General features: G+C 45.6%; 1 protein-coding gene across 1 annotated transcript in view; it reads right to left on the bottom strand.

Moving 5' to 3' along the window:
• Positions 1 to 15,616, bottom strand: part of LOC126100633 (fatty acyl-CoA reductase 1) — a 247,309-nt gene that overhangs the window by 139,256 nt on the left and 92,437 nt on the right. The window contains exon 2 of the mRNA XM_049911260.1: positions 14,503 to 14,791. Within this exon, the coding sequence (XP_049767217.1) occupies positions 14,503 to 14,791 (289 nt within the window). The remainder of the gene's footprint in view (positions 1 to 14,502; positions 14,792 to 15,616) is intronic.

Raw genomic sequence — 15,616 nt, 5'->3', positions numbered from 1 at the left:
CATCACCGATTAAAATACTGTCCAAAAGTGCACTACCTTTGCTGTCGAAATAGTGTTTGAACAGATGCGAAGGCGAACCCTTGTACTCAGTGATGAAAGGTACCCAACTTGCACAAATTTTACTGTAGTTTATTTGTTTTGAATTCCGTTGTTCTAATACTACTTACTTCACATTTCCCAGCAACCTGTTCAACTGTAAGTCGCCGCTCTTCTTGGAGAAGTGAATCAATACGAGCTTGCTACATCGAGATCATTACTGCTACTGGCCGAGAGCAGTGGTGCTCGTCGGTTACGCTTTTGCGGCCACTTTTAAACGTTTCCACCAACGAGTAAACACTCACAAGTACTACCAAGTTGTTAATTCATCTGTGAGAATATTTCCAACAGCGGTACGTTTTCCGAAAGTAAAAATCGGTTCATAGTACGCTGCTCTTCAGAGATACGGTGGCGTCTAATAAGTAATGCAACACTTTTTTCCTGATAGCTAGCTGGTTTTATTCAGGATTCCAATATAACGTTTTATTCCCCACTCTTTTACCTATCAAAACTTATTGTTGAACACCATCTCCACTCAATGAGACAGCATTACGCCACCTTACAGTGAGGGCCTGTATGTCAGTATGGTACCACTCTACTGGTCGTCGATGGAGCTAGCGTCTTGTTGCATCAGTAACTTTCCCATCATCCACTTACTGCTTCCTGCGGAGCGCATCCTTCATTGGGCCAAAATCGGGCTGTTGGGTGAATGACGAAACAGTGAAGTGAAGTTTTGTGAGGTCCTCTCGGGTGTACAGCCTTATGTGAGGTTTTGCGTTGTCGTGGAGAAGGATAAATTCGTTTGCGTCCATCGATCACCTCGAGGGAGAGTGTCCGCACGTCCCAACATTGCAGTAGTCATGGCTGTGTGCGGCCGGTCACACGCGGGAGATAGGATAGGTTTGCTGGACGTTACTGCGATGATGATAGACGCCACGCCCAAGTACTCACCGTCTTTGTTCATGCCGGGTCTCCTTAGAATTCTGGAAGCACCTGTAAGTATCTGCGATGCTATGGTTTTCCGCCGAAAGAATTTCAGTGACAGCACTCTGCTTGGAACGCGCCTCTTTACAGACGCCATTTTGGAGGCTACGTATAGCGCTGCCACCTGTCGGAACTTCACGAAACTACAGGGGCTGACAGGAATATTCCACGATGTGCCACAACAAATGTCGCAATTTTTTCAACCGAATGGAGCCGTGAAAAAAAAGTGTTGCATTACTTATTGAATACCCCTCGTACTTTCTTTGTAGCTAAGACTTTAAATGTTACATTCACGGACGAGTAAATACTGATAGAACACGACTAACATTCTTCGCGTAGTTGCCAAGTAACGCAAAAGTTTCAGTTCCCTCCATGATACGTTGCATTTGTAACGATTACATTTCATTCCGTGAAAAAATAAAATAAAAAGTTGTGATTTATTACCGGTGTTGAAGTGTTGCGCAATATAGGAGCCGTAAGCCAGACTGTGGGCGTCATCTATAGGACGAGCAAATACGAAAATGTTTCTTTAATTGATGGAGACAGTAAATTGCCTTAGATATTAATGTTGTTGTTGTTGTCGTCTTCAGTCCAGAGACTGGTTTGATGCAGCCCTCCATGCTACTCTATCCTGTGCAAGCTTCATCTCCCAGTACATACTGCAACCTACATCCTTCTGAATCTGTTTAGTGTATTCATCTCTTGGTCTCCCTCTACGATTTTTAGCCTCCACGCTGCCCTTCAGTACTAAATTGGTGATCCCTTGATGCCTCAGAATATGCCCTACTATCCGACACCTTCTTCTAGTCAAGTTTTACCACAAATTTCTCGTCTCCTCAATTCTATTCAGTACCTCCTCATTAGTTATGTGGTCTACCCATCTAACCTTCAGTATGCTTCTGTAGCACAAGATTTCGAAAGCTTCTATTCTCTTCTTGTCTAAACTACCTATCAGCCACGTTTCACTTCCATACTTGGCTACACTACATACAAATACTTTCAGAAACGACTTCCTGACACTTAAATCTATACTGGATGTCAACAAACTTCTCTTCTTCAGAAACGCTTTCCTGATCATTGCCAGTCAACATTTTATATCCTCTCTACGTCCACCATCATCACTTATTTTGCTCTCCAAATGGCAAAACTTATTTACTAACTTAAGCGTATCATTTCCTAATCTAATTACCGCAGCATCACCCGATTTAATTCGACTACAATCCATTATCCTCGTTTTGCTTTTGTTGATGTTCATCTTATATCCTCCTTTCAAGACACTGTCCATTCCGTTCAGCTGCTCTACCGGGTCCTTTTCTGTCTCTATTAATAGCAACCAAAAATAAGGAAACTAAAGAGTAATTTGGAAAGATACAGTAAAAGCATGTATATAAACGGTGTGTAATAAAGACCACAATTTACTACAACAGTACCAATTGAAAAAAGATGTGTGAAAGCCAGTCCAGGTGGTGTGGGGAGAGGAGGGGACGGGGGGAGGAGAGGAGAGGGCGTGGAGGGTGAATGGAACAGCCAGCTGCCGGCCTTAATCGTAGCGAGTCAGGCGGAACGGACAACTGTGGAATGCCAGACAAGTGGTAGCTGCGGTGCACTTGTATGAAAGAACTCTGTGAGAATTACGTGCGCTTCGCTTCAACTCCATGTTCTACACCGACTGTTTTATGTATCCATGGCAGACTTTCCAAGTTAGTTAATTCAGTTGTTAATCGGACATCAGCTGTGTTTTTGAATGATTACAAACATTACTACTGATCTGTTCACAACTGTCCCAATTGATTACCTGCCTCCTCCAATAGCACATTTACAGTATATAGATTAAATAGACGACAAAAGGTAAGGAGTTGATGGGGATTCAACAGCCCTCAAATTGGGAAGAAACAGACTGTTGTCCAATGAGTCAACTGTCGGTGTATCAGTTCATTCAGTTAATAGTTCATAGCTGACTCAAAATCTGACGAATTTAAGTTTCTGTTAAACAGTTCCATCTGAATAACACTCATTTTAATGTTCTAAAGGTCACAGTAATTAAAAGAAGTAATTTATCTACTTTTACTTTAAAAAATCTGACCACTCGAGTACTATCTCGTTCTTTTTTTTTTGTATGTGATTCCAGATTTATCCAAGTCTGGAGACTGTCCTTTGGCGTTGCCACTGTTGGTCTTGTTATTCATCCAGTGAATTCGAGCAGTCTGACAGTACTGTTCCAGAGTTTACGATCGGTAATTGGTCTTACCAACTGAAGCCTCATACGATTAGCCGCTCCTGCCGACTGCGTGAAAAGCTGAATTCCGCAGGTAACACGCCGTGAATGCAAGGCCGCCGCCCGTTCTCTAGATAGTGACAAGCGGTCTAGGACGGAGGACCAAGGAGAGGCCATTAAGACTCTGCCCCTACCGACCGCCTTGGGATGGCGGATGGGGAATGACAAAAACACTGGCGACGTTGCGGTGGTCGAAACGGCAAGTGCAGACATCCCGAATAGGGTCATACGTCAGCGCTAGCATCAACAAACGTTTGAGTCCAAACCGATTACAGAATCGATGCTGTACATAGCATTCACCATTTAGCTCTCCAGCGGCCTGTAATTACCCCCGTGATCTAAGTGCAAAGAGTAACAGAATCTCGGCTGAATAATAGTGAAGTTAATAATATTTGACGTTTGATTAGCCGTGAAAGAACAGCCAGGACTGACAATGACAACGATGAAAAAATTCTCTTGAGGTTCCAGCCGCGCCAAATGGTTTAAAATCTACGAGCCTTCGGCCAGTTACCCCTCGGCCATTGTCAAGTGTTGATTGTCTTTTGTTTCTGCTACCATTCCTTATATAGCCGCTTTGCCGTCTGTGACGCCACTGGTGCTCGCTCCAACGCCGTATAAGGTAATGTTTTCATTACGCGCCCTCCGCGGCCGGTTTAATCTTCCGATGGTCAGGTCCCAAGCCGTGACCAGCTGCAGGCCACCGTCTTCATTGAGGGCGTGGTCACGAATTTTTATCTCGGTCGCATCTTTATTATGCTATCCTAGAAACTGTAGGTCTGAGCGATAACAGATGTCTCGTCCAATGCAGTACGACGTCCGTTTTGTAGAACACGCTCTGCTACCAAAGGCGAAAACATCCCCCGTGTTCTACACAGCGCTGTTCAATAGCACGCACAGTCTGTCCCACGTAAAACGGTCCACATCCACACGGTGTTCAACATACTCCTGGAGTTTGAGGCCTACATCGTCTTTCACGGGCCGCATAAGATGTTGAATTTTGGCTGGCTCCCTGAAGACAGCATCGATTTTATTCCTCGTTAGGAGCCGGCTAATCTTCTCTGTTACTGAGCCACAGAACGGCAAAAACGGAAGCTTCTTCGGGTCCTCCTCGGAGTCTTTCTGCTTACACGTTTTCGGAAAGATGGGTTGCAAAATCTGGCGGTTGTTGTAGCTGTTTTCCTTGAATACTTTCCCTAAGTGTCTCAGTTCCTTCGACAGGTTTCAGCGTCTGAAACGGCTTCCGCTCGATGCACCAAGGTTTTCGGAACAGAACGTTTCTCCGACGGATGGTGATAGCTGTTAGTGAGCAGTCACAGGTCGTTGCTGGTGCCTTTTCGGTAAATTCTGTGGCTGAGACACCTAGTTGCTTTATATTGGACGAGTAAGCCAAGGGACGGAAAGGCACCATCTGTCTCTACCTCCATCGTGAACTCGATCCTGTCACGGATATTGTTTATATGGTCCAAAAATTGTCCCAGCTTTTCACGTCCATAGACCTGACAACGAACGTGTCGTGACTTAACGAGAAAAGCAACTGGGCTGTGGAGGGGTCGTGTTCAGGGCGATGTCCTCAAAATACTCCATAAACTCGAAATGAGCGTTTGACGTCATTGGTCGGGAGGCCCCTTGCGGAGCAGGTCCGGCCGCCTTGGTGCAGGTCTTATTACATTCGACCCACATTGGGCGACCTGCGCGCCGGATGGGGATAAATGATGATGAAGACAACACAACACCCAGTCCCTGACGAGAAAATCTCCGATCCAGCCGCGGGAATCGAACCCGGGCCCGTAGGACGGCAACCCGTCACGCTATCCACTCAGCTATCGGAGTGGACGGTACACAAACTGATTGACTATAACTGGAGCTAATGGGCTCCCCATCGCGATGCGGGCCGCCTGGTTACAATATTGTCCATCGTACAAAAAATACGACGATGTGTGTCCTTGATTAAATCCACAACAATGTCGTCGAAATAACTGAGAGAGCAGAGCTATAGAATATTATATGGGAAATCGTGTGAATAATGACACCACATCAAAGCCGGCCATAATATGCCCTTCTCCAAGATGCAGGAATTTGATTCGACTTGATGTGGCACACACGGTCAGCAACTTGCAGAGTAAGGACGCTAGCAGCAACAATAGGAAAGTCGCCACTTGATGTTGGCCGAGGAGAACTCGGCCGGAAGCTTGTGGATTTTAAACCATTCGACACGGCTGGAAGCTCGAGAAAATTTTATCAGTACGTATGGCTGCGAAACCATACACTCGTGTGTTTCACGACATATATTTACTGCTTATTGGTCGTGCGGTAGCGTTCTCGCTTCCCACGCCCGGGTTCCCGGGTTCGATTCCCGGCGGGGTCAGGCATTTTCTCTGCCTCGTGATGGCTGGGTGTTGTGTGATGTCCTTAGGTTAGTTAGGTTTAAGTAGTTCTAAGTTCTAGGGGACTGATGACCATAGATGTTAAGTCCCATAGTCCTCAGAGCCATTTACTGCTTATTTTACTGAATGACTCTTGTAGAGTAAGAAGAGCACAGGGCCTGTAACGCTTCTACATCTACATCTACATGGTTACTCTGCAAATCACATTTAAGTGCATGGCAGAGGGTTCATCGAACCACCTTCACAATTCTATATTATTCCAATCTCGTATAGCGCGCAGAAAGAATGAACACCTATATCTTTCCGTACGAGCTCTGATTTCCCTTATTTTATCGTTGTGATCGTTCCTCCCTATGTAGGTCGGTGTCAACAAAATATTTTCGAATTCGGAGGAGAAAGTTGGTGACTGGAATTTCGTGAGAAGATTCCGTCGCAACGGAAAACGCCTTTCTTTTAACGATTTCCAGCCCAAATCCTGAATCATTTCTGTGACACTCTCTCTCGTATTTCGCGATAATACAAATCGTGCTGCCTTTCTTTGAACTTTTTCGATGTACGAGGGTTGTTTTTTAAGTAAGGGCCGTTTTTATTTTTTAAAAAACTGCCCGCCAAGATGGTGTTTCAGGTACCCGAAAAGGTGAAAATCGCTAGGAGCAAGGTCAGGGCTGTATGGTGCATGGTTCAAAACTTCCCAGCCAAAAGAATCAATCAAATCCAGAGTCTTTTGAGAGGTGTGAGGCCTAGCGTTATCGCGCCTTTTGTTTTGAATTGCTCTGCGGAGCTTCTTTAGAGTTGCACAGTAGGCATCTGAGTTGATTGTCGTTCCTCGTGGCATAAAGTCCACTAGCAAAACACCGCGCCGGTCCCAGAACATAGTTGCCATAATATTGCGCTTTGACAGCGTCTGTTTGGCTTTGACCTTGACGGGTGAGGTGTGTCGCCATTCCATCGATTGTCGCTTGCTTTCGGGAGTGATGTGGGATACCCATGTTTCATCTCCAGTGACAATTTGACTCAACATGTCATCCCCTTCTTCCTCGTAACGAATCAAAAAGTCCAATGAAGTGGCAAATCTCTTCCCTTTGTGGTCCTCTGTGAGGAGTCTGGGTACCCACCGAGAACACAGTTTCTTAAAGTTTAGGTTTTCAGACACAATTTTGTACAAAACCGATCTTGAAACTTGTGGAAATTCCAAAGAAAGAGTGGAAATTGTGAATCTTCTGTCCTCACGAATCTTTGTTTCGACTGCAGCCACCAAATCATCAGTGATCACAGAGGGCCGGCCTGAGCGTTCTTCGTCATGGACGTTTTGACGGCCATTTTTAAACTCTAACCAATTGACGCACTTTACCTTCACTCATTGCATTCAAGCCATAAACTTCTGTTAACTGACGATGAATTTCTGCAGCTGATAGGCTTCTCGCGGTCAAAAAACGTATCACAGACCGTATCTCACACGCGGCGGGCGATTCAATAATCGTAAACATTATAAAGTAGCACAGCGATGCGTACACGTCAGCTACAGAGCTGCAACTTGCATCAGTGTGAACGGGAAGGAAGCCGGCAAGTGGCGCGGTGGCTTGTTGCAGCATCCGCGCGAACTACGGGACTATACGCGCGAACGGCCCTTACTTAAAAAACAACCCTCGTACTCCGTCAGTCCTATCTGGTAAGGATCCCACACTGCGCAGCAGTATTCTAAAAGAGGACGGACAAGCGTAGTGTAGGCAGTCTCCTTAGTAGGTCTGTTACAATTTCTAAGTGTCCTGCCAATAAAACGCAGTCTTTGCTTAACCTTCCCCACAACGTTTGCTATGTCTTCCTTCCAATTTAAGTTGTTCGTAATTGTAATACTTACGTATTTAGCTGAATTTACGGCTTTTAGATTAGACTGATTTATGGTGTAGCCGAAGTTTAAACGAGTTCCTTTTAGCACTCATATGGATGACCTCACACTTTTCGTTATTTAGGGTCAACTGCCACTTTTCGCACCATTCACATATCTTTTCTAAATCGTTTTGCAGTTTGTTTTGATCTTCTGATGACTTTATTAGTCGCTAAACAACAGCGTCATCTACAAACAACCGAAGACGGCTGCTCAGATTGTCTCCCAAATCGTTTATATAGATAAGGAACAGCAAAGGATCTACATCTACATCTACATACATACTCCGCAATCCACCATACGGTGCGTGGCGGAGGGTACCTCGTACCACAACTAGCATCTTCTCTCCCTGTTCCACTCCTAAACAGAACGAGGGAAAAATGACAGCCTATATGGCTCTGTACGAGCCCTAATCTCTCTTATCTTATCTTTGTGGTCTTTCCGCGAAATGTAAGTTGGCGGCAGTAAAATTGTACTGCAGTCAGCCTCAAATGCTGGTTCTCTAAATTTACTCAGTAGCCATTCACGAAAAGAATGCCCCCTTTCCTCTAGAGAGTCCCACCCGAGTTCCTGAAGCATTTCCGTAACACTCCCGTGATGATCAGACCTACCAGTAACAAATCTAGCAGCCCGCCTCTGAATTGCTTCTATGTCCTTCCTCCGACCTGATAGGGATCCCAAACGCTCGAGCAGTACTCAAGAATAGGTCGTATTAGTGTTTTATAAGCGGTCTGTCTCCTTTACAGATGAACCATATCTTCCCAAAATTCTACCAATGAACCTTCTCCACAACTGCCATTACATGCTTGTCCCACTTCATATCGCTCTGCAGTGTTAGGCCCAAATATTTAATCGACGTGACTGTGTCAAGCGCTACACTACTAATGGAGTATTCAAACATTACAGGATTCTTTTTCCTATTCATCTGCATTAATTTACATTTATCTATATTTAGAGTTAGCTGCCATTCTTTACACCAATCACAAATCCTGTCCAAGTCATCTTGTATCCTCCTACAGTCACTCTACGCGACACCTTCCCGTACACCACAGCATCATCAGCAAACAGCCGCACATTGCTATCCACCCTATCCAAAAGATCATTTATGTAGATAGAAAACAACAGCGGACCTACCACACTTCCCTGGGGCACTCCAGATGATACCCTCACCTCCGATGAACACTCACCATGGAGGACAACACTACCTTGGGGAACGCCGAAATCACTTCTGTTTTACTCGATGACTTTGCGTCAGTTTCTACGAACTGTGACCTCTCTGACAGGAAATCACTACTCCAGTCACATAACTGAGACGATATTCCATAAGCACGCAATTTCACTACGAGCCGCTTGTGTGGTACAGTGGTAAAAGCCTTCCGGAAATGCAGAAATATGGGATTCGATCTGAAATCCGTTGTCAATAGCACTAACTACTTCCTTGAGGAATTCTAGATACACACTGACTGAGCAAAAGTGTCCGGACATGTATGTGTAATGGGGAATTGACCATTGGGCGTTGTGACGACGCACCTGCCAGTACAGCAGGAGGCGTGAGTATTGCGTTGTCAGCAGAGAAGCAGTAACTCCAGATCAGGAGAGCCCAGTGACACGCAAAGGAACAATCGCAGATAAACCAAGACCAGGTAGACCCCATGCACTGACTGACACCGACGGTCGAGTATTGCGAAACGTGATTGTAAAATGTCACACGCATTAAGCGGAAAGAATGACTTGTGAGTTGCAAAGCTATAGCGGCAGGTCAGCTAGCACAATGAATATGTGTAGGGAGTTAAGAAGAACGAAATCGAGCAGCTCCTCATAGCCACACATTTCTGTAGGCAGTGCTATGCGACGCTAGAAATAGAGTACAGAGCGGCAACACTGGACAACGGATGGCTGGAAACTAGTGATGGATCGTGGACTCTGATGGAGAGGTTTGGGTTTGCCGAATATCTTGGGAACGTTGCTTGCCACTGTATGTAGTGGCAACGGTGAAGTGTCAACAAGGCGGCGTTACGGTATGGGAGTGTTTTTCATCTTAAGGGTGTGAACCACTTATTGCGTTTAAGAAAACGCTAAAGACGGAAGGATACGAACACATTTTACAGCATCGCATCCTGCGTACAGTAAAGAAATACAATGGCGTCCTAAATTAAAGCAACAAACGGAAATTTTGCAAAGTTGACGTGGTTAATTGGAAATTATTATTCCGAACAATGAAGGAACAAAATCTTGATTGGACGGACAGAAGATTAATCTGGAACCTGTATAAAAGGCAGGAAGCAGAGATAGAAGTGAATGGTGTAAAAGAAAAAGGCAAAAATAGGGAGGGGAGTAAGGCAAGGATGTCCATTATAACCATATTAGTTCAACTTATTTATTGAAAAATTGAAAAGAATAACCAAAGTAATTAAAATTAACGGGGAACGAATACACTGTATCCGTTTTGCAGATGATACAGCTGTACTTGCTGACTCAGTAAAGGAAAGGGAGTTTTTGTTGCTAAAATTTGCGAAAATCATAAGAGAATTTAATCTAAAAATAAATAAGAAGAAAACAAAAACTATGGTAGTAGGGAAGACAAAAGAAAATGGTAAAGTTAGTATTAAACTATAAGACGGTGTTATAGAGCAGGTTGAGAACTTCTGTTATTTGGGGAGCACAATGACTGACGACAATAAATGTATCACAGATATAAAGAGAAGAATAGCCTTGGCAAAGCAAGCTTTCAAAATAAAACTAATTTACTAACAGACAATCATATAAGCCTAGAAAGTAGGAAAAAGTTTGTCAAAACTTTTGCCTGGAGTGTCTTAACAAGCCGGCCGCGGTGGTCTAGCGGTTCTGGCGCTGCAGTCCGGAACCGCGGGACTGCTACGGTCGTAGGTTCGAATCCTGCCTCGGGCATGGGTGTGTGTGATGTCGTTAGGTTAGTTAGGTTTAAGTAGTTCTAAGTTCTAGGGGACTTATGACCTAAGATGTTGAGTCCCATAGTGCTCAGAGCCATTTTTGTCTTAACATACGGATGTGAAGCGTGGACTCTGGGAAAAGCAGAGAAAAAGAGACTGGAAGCAATGGAAATGTGGATATGGAGAAGAATGACGAAAACAAGCTGGGTAGATAGAAAAAGTGATGAACAGATCTTAAGAGAAGTGAATGAGGACAGAACGCTGCTAAATTATATAGGAAGAAGAAAGTCAAAAATGATAGGGCACACAATCAGTTCCTAAAGAATGTATTTGAAGGAAAAGTTCTAGGGAAAAAACCAAGAGGCAGGCCAAGAGCAACGTATTTTAATAACATCAAAGAGGATATGGGGATAAAATCGTATAACAATGGAGAGAGGGACATGGCTAAATCGACAAGGCATAGCCTTTAGTTTATGATGATGCGTTTATTTTGGCACAAAACAGTATAAGCAGATTATAGTAAAGTAGAAACAATGTAAAGAACACAGAGCGTAACCAATTGCAAGATGCATAGCGGTAGACAAAAATGTTGTTCGTTTTTTCCCAACTTAACGGATTTGCACACACATTCTGACAACTGGTTAATGTGCTCGGTACGGGGTGTGACCACCTCTGGCACCAATAAAGACCGGACTACGACGGGACGTGCTGTGAATGATGTCATAAATCTTTTGTTGAGGCAATAACGCCCATTCTTCCTGCAGAGCTGCTCGCAGTGGTTGGTAATTGCCCACGTGATGCATCCCAGATAAGCTTTATCGGTTTGAAATTGGGAGAGCGAGCAGGCCATGTCATGTGTGCGATATCTTCCGTTTCCAAAAAAACATCAACCACCCGTACACTATGAGGCCGAGCATTACCGTCCATTAATACAAAGTCTGGGCCCACAGCACCTCGCAACAACCGCGGATGAGATCCCAAGATCTCCTCACGGTACCTGACACCAGTTAAATCATGCAGATTCACCTGTACAATTTCATGAAGATGTGTTCGAGTCGTCAACCACACTACTAGGGATCCTCCTCGGTATCGGTCTCTTTTCACAATCTTTGGGTCTCGAAATCGTGTACTACGTTCTCTTCAGAAGCGAATTCGTCGAGAATCACTCCCCAGACCAAATCGGGATTCATCTGTGGAAAGAACATTGACCCATTGTTCGACGTACAGGTGGCATGTTGACGGCTCCACTCTAGACGTTGTCTTCCTTGAAGACCCATCAGAGGTAAACATACAGCAGAGCTCCAGCAATAAAGGCCACTCTGCTGAAGCCTTCTGTACATCGTTTCCCTCGATACAGCGCGTCCAGAGGATGTTGCGAAGTCAGACGCCAGTTGCAGTGCAGTACTAAGGCCGTATCGTCGTGCCCTTACAGCCAATTAACTCTTTCTTATGGCACACGTGGTTGGCCCTGTCCTGGTCTCCGGGATACAATTTCGGTCTCTATAAACTGTCGCCTCATCCGAGAAACAACAGAATGATTCACATTCAGCTATCGGGCCACATCAGTTTGCGACTCTCCTGCTTCAATTCCTCCTATAGCTTTCCACTGCAGGGAGTCTGTGGGCGTCTTCTCCGTGCCGTACCGCACCGTCTGTGCATGTGTGCACTGCGATTGTGGACATAGGACTACCCTGCAAACACTGCCTCGCTTGATACGGGCCCTGACGTCATTGTTGGCGTGGTTGTCCGTTTATCAGAATGCCATCTTCCGTGGAGAACACGATCGTAACGACACCTTTTGACAGTTTGTACGATTACATCGTGAATTAGACACAGGACGGCGAAACAGCAGTTTGTTGCTTTAATTTTGGACACCAGTGTAGTTCGGAGACGATGATTGTATCAGCATGACAAATTAGCTGTGTCATAAAGCAGCATCTGTGAGGCAGCGGTTTGTGGTTAGTAACGTTCCTGAAATGGACTGGCCTGCTGAGAGTCCTGACCTGTACCAAGCGTAACATCTCTGGGATGAGTTAGGACGTCGACTTCGCTCCAGACTCGAGCGTCCAGTGTCGTTATCTTCTCTCCTTTCGGATCTTGAGGAATAACGTGCTACCATTCCTCCACGGACGTTCGGAAACCTTATTAAATGTGTCCCCAGCAGAGCCGAAACCTTCATAAATGAGAAAGGTCGTGAACACATTTTACGGCTTTGTGTATCGTGCACAGTAGAGGAACACTTCGGAGATGATGATTGATTCTATCAGCACGACAAATGCTCCCTGTCATGAAGCAGCACCTATGAGGCAATGGTTTGTGGACAATAACATTCTTGAACTGGACTGGCCTATCCGGAGGCCCGATCTGAAACCAACGTAACATCTCTGGGGTGAGTTAGAACGTCGACTTCCCTCCAAGCTCCAGTGTCCCACACCAATACGTTCTCTGGTTTCGGCTCTTGAGGAAGCACGGGTCTACAGATATCCAGAAACGCTATTGAAAGTATCCCCAGCAGAGCTCAAGCTGTCACAAAGGCGACGGATGGATTGACTCCATATTAATGTCCACTAATAGGTATCTATTTTCTATTTTCTAATAATTTCTAGAAAATAGATTAAGGAAAGGAAAATCTACGATTCTAGGATTTGTAGACATAGAGACAGCTTTTGACAATGTTGATTGGAATACTCTATTTCAAATTCTGAAGGTGGCAGGGGTAAAATACAGGGAGCGAAAGATTATTTACAATTTATACAGAAAGCAGATGGCAGTTATAAGAGTCAAGGGACACGAAAGGGAAGCAGTGGTTGGGAAGGGAGTGAGACAGGGTTGTAGCCTCTCCCCGATGTTATTCAATCTGTATATTGAGCAAGCAGTGAAGGAAACAAAAGAAAAATTCGGAGTAGGTAATAAAATGCATGGAGAAGAAATAAAAACTTAGAAGTTCGCCGACGACATTGTAATTCTGCCAGAGACAGCAAAGGACCTGGAAGAGCAGCTGAACGGAATGGACAGTGTCTTGAAAAGAGGATATAAGATGAACATCAACAGAAGCAAAACGAGGATAATGGAATGTAGTCGAATTACGTCGGGTGATGGTGCGGGAATTAGATTAGGAAATGAGACACTTAAAGTAGTAGGTGAGTTTTGCTATTTGGGGAGCAAAATAACTGATGAACGTCGAGGTAGAGAGGATATAAAATGTAGACTGGCATTGGCAAGGAAAGCGTTTCTGAAGAAGAGAAATTTGTTAACATCGAGTGTAGATTTAAGTGTCAGGAAGTCGTTTCTGAAAGTATTTGTATGGAGTTCAAATGGTTCAAATGGCTCTGAGCACTATGGGACTTAACTGCTGAGGTCATCAGTCTCCTAGAACTTAGAACTAATTAAACCTAACTAACCTAAGGACATCACACACATCCATGCCCGAGGCAGGATTCGAACCTGCGACCGTAGCGGTCGCGCGGTTCCAGACTGTAGCGCCTAGAACCGCTCGGCCACTCTGGCCGGCCTTGTATGGAGTGTAGCCATGTATGGAAGTGAAACGTGGACGATAAATAGTTTAGACAAGAAGAGAATAGAAGCTTTCGAAATCTGGTGCTACAGAAGAATGCTGAAGATTAGATTGGTAGATCACATAACTAATGAGGAGATATTGAATAGAATTGGAGAGAAGAGAAATTTGTGGCACAACTTGACAAGGAGAAGGGATCGGTTGATAGGGCATATTCTGAGACATCAAGGGATCACCAATTTAGTACCTGAGGGCAGCGTGGAGGCTAAAAATCGTAGAGGGAGACCAAGAGAGGAATACACCTAGCAGATTCCGAAGGATGTAGGTTGCAGTAGGTACTGGGTGATGAAGAAGCTTGCACAGGATAGAGTAGCATGGAGAGCTGCATCAAACCAGTCTCAGGACTGAAGACCACAACAACAGACAACAGGTATCTGTGTAGTTTTGATCAGATAGCGTAACTTCGGTTTCACTAGATGGCTTCCCATCAGGTATATGGTTGTGAGAGTACTCACCGGCGAGCTGAAGATATCGTCGATGCGCTGTCGGGGGTCCTTGCCCTTCTTGGCGCGGACGAGCAGGTAGATGCGCACGATGCCGGGGCAGACGCGCAGCAGCTTCTCGACGAAGACCTTGCCCAGGAAGCCGGTGCCGCCCGTGACCAGCACCTCCCGGCCGTTCAGCATGCTGCTGATGCGGTCCGGCAGCGACTCCACGTCCAGCGACTCCACCGCCCCGTCCGCTGCCGAAGGCTCCTCGCGCGACATCGTCCTCTCGTTGCCGCTCGTCCCAGATTCCTCCAGCCTGTCGACAACGACAACCACCTCTCAGACACTTGTCTGCCATGCGTGCTCCAGTCATGTAACATGGCAGCTTCCAAATACACTCCTGGAAATTGAAATAAGAACACCATGAATTCATTGTCCCAGGAAGGGGAAACTTTATTGACACATTCCTGGGGTCAGATACATCACATGATCACACTGACAGAACCACAGGCACATAGACACAGGCAACAGAGCATGCACAATGTCGGCACTAGTACAGTGTATATCCACCTTTCGCAGCAATGCAGGCTGCTATTCTCCCATGGAGACGATCGTAGAGATGCTGGATGTAGTCCTGTGGAACGGCTTGCCATGCCATTCCCACCTGGCGCCTCAGTTGGACCAGCGATCGTGCTGGACGTGCAGACCGCGTGAGACGACACTTCATCCAGTCGCAAACATGCTCAATGGGGGACAGATCCGCAGATCTTGCTGGCCAGGGTAGTTGACTTACACCTTCTAGAGCACGTTGGGTGGCACGGGATACATGCGGACGTGCATTGTCCTGTTGAAACAGCAAGTTCCCTTGCCGGTCTAGGAATGGTAGAACGATGGGTTCGATGACGGTTTGGATGTACCGTGCACTATTCAGTGTCCCCTCGACGATCACCAGTGGTGTACGGCCAGTGTAGGAGATCGCTCCCCACACCATGATGCCGGGTGTTGGCCCTGTGTGCCTCGGTCGTATGCAGTCCTGATTGTGGCGCTCACCTGCACGGCGCCAAACACGCATACGACCATCATTGGCACCAAGGCAGAAGCGACTCTCATCGCTGAAGACGACACGTCTCCATTCGTCCCT

Source organism: Schistocerca cancellata, chromosome 9 (genome assembly GCF_023864275.1).
Source record: "Schistocerca cancellata isolate TAMUIC-IGC-003103 chromosome 9, iqSchCanc2.1, whole genome shotgun sequence".
In the NCBI taxonomy this organism is placed as follows: domain Eukaryota; kingdom Metazoa; phylum Arthropoda; class Insecta; order Orthoptera; family Acrididae; genus Schistocerca; species Schistocerca cancellata.
This window is presented reverse-complemented; position numbering and strand designations above follow the sequence as displayed.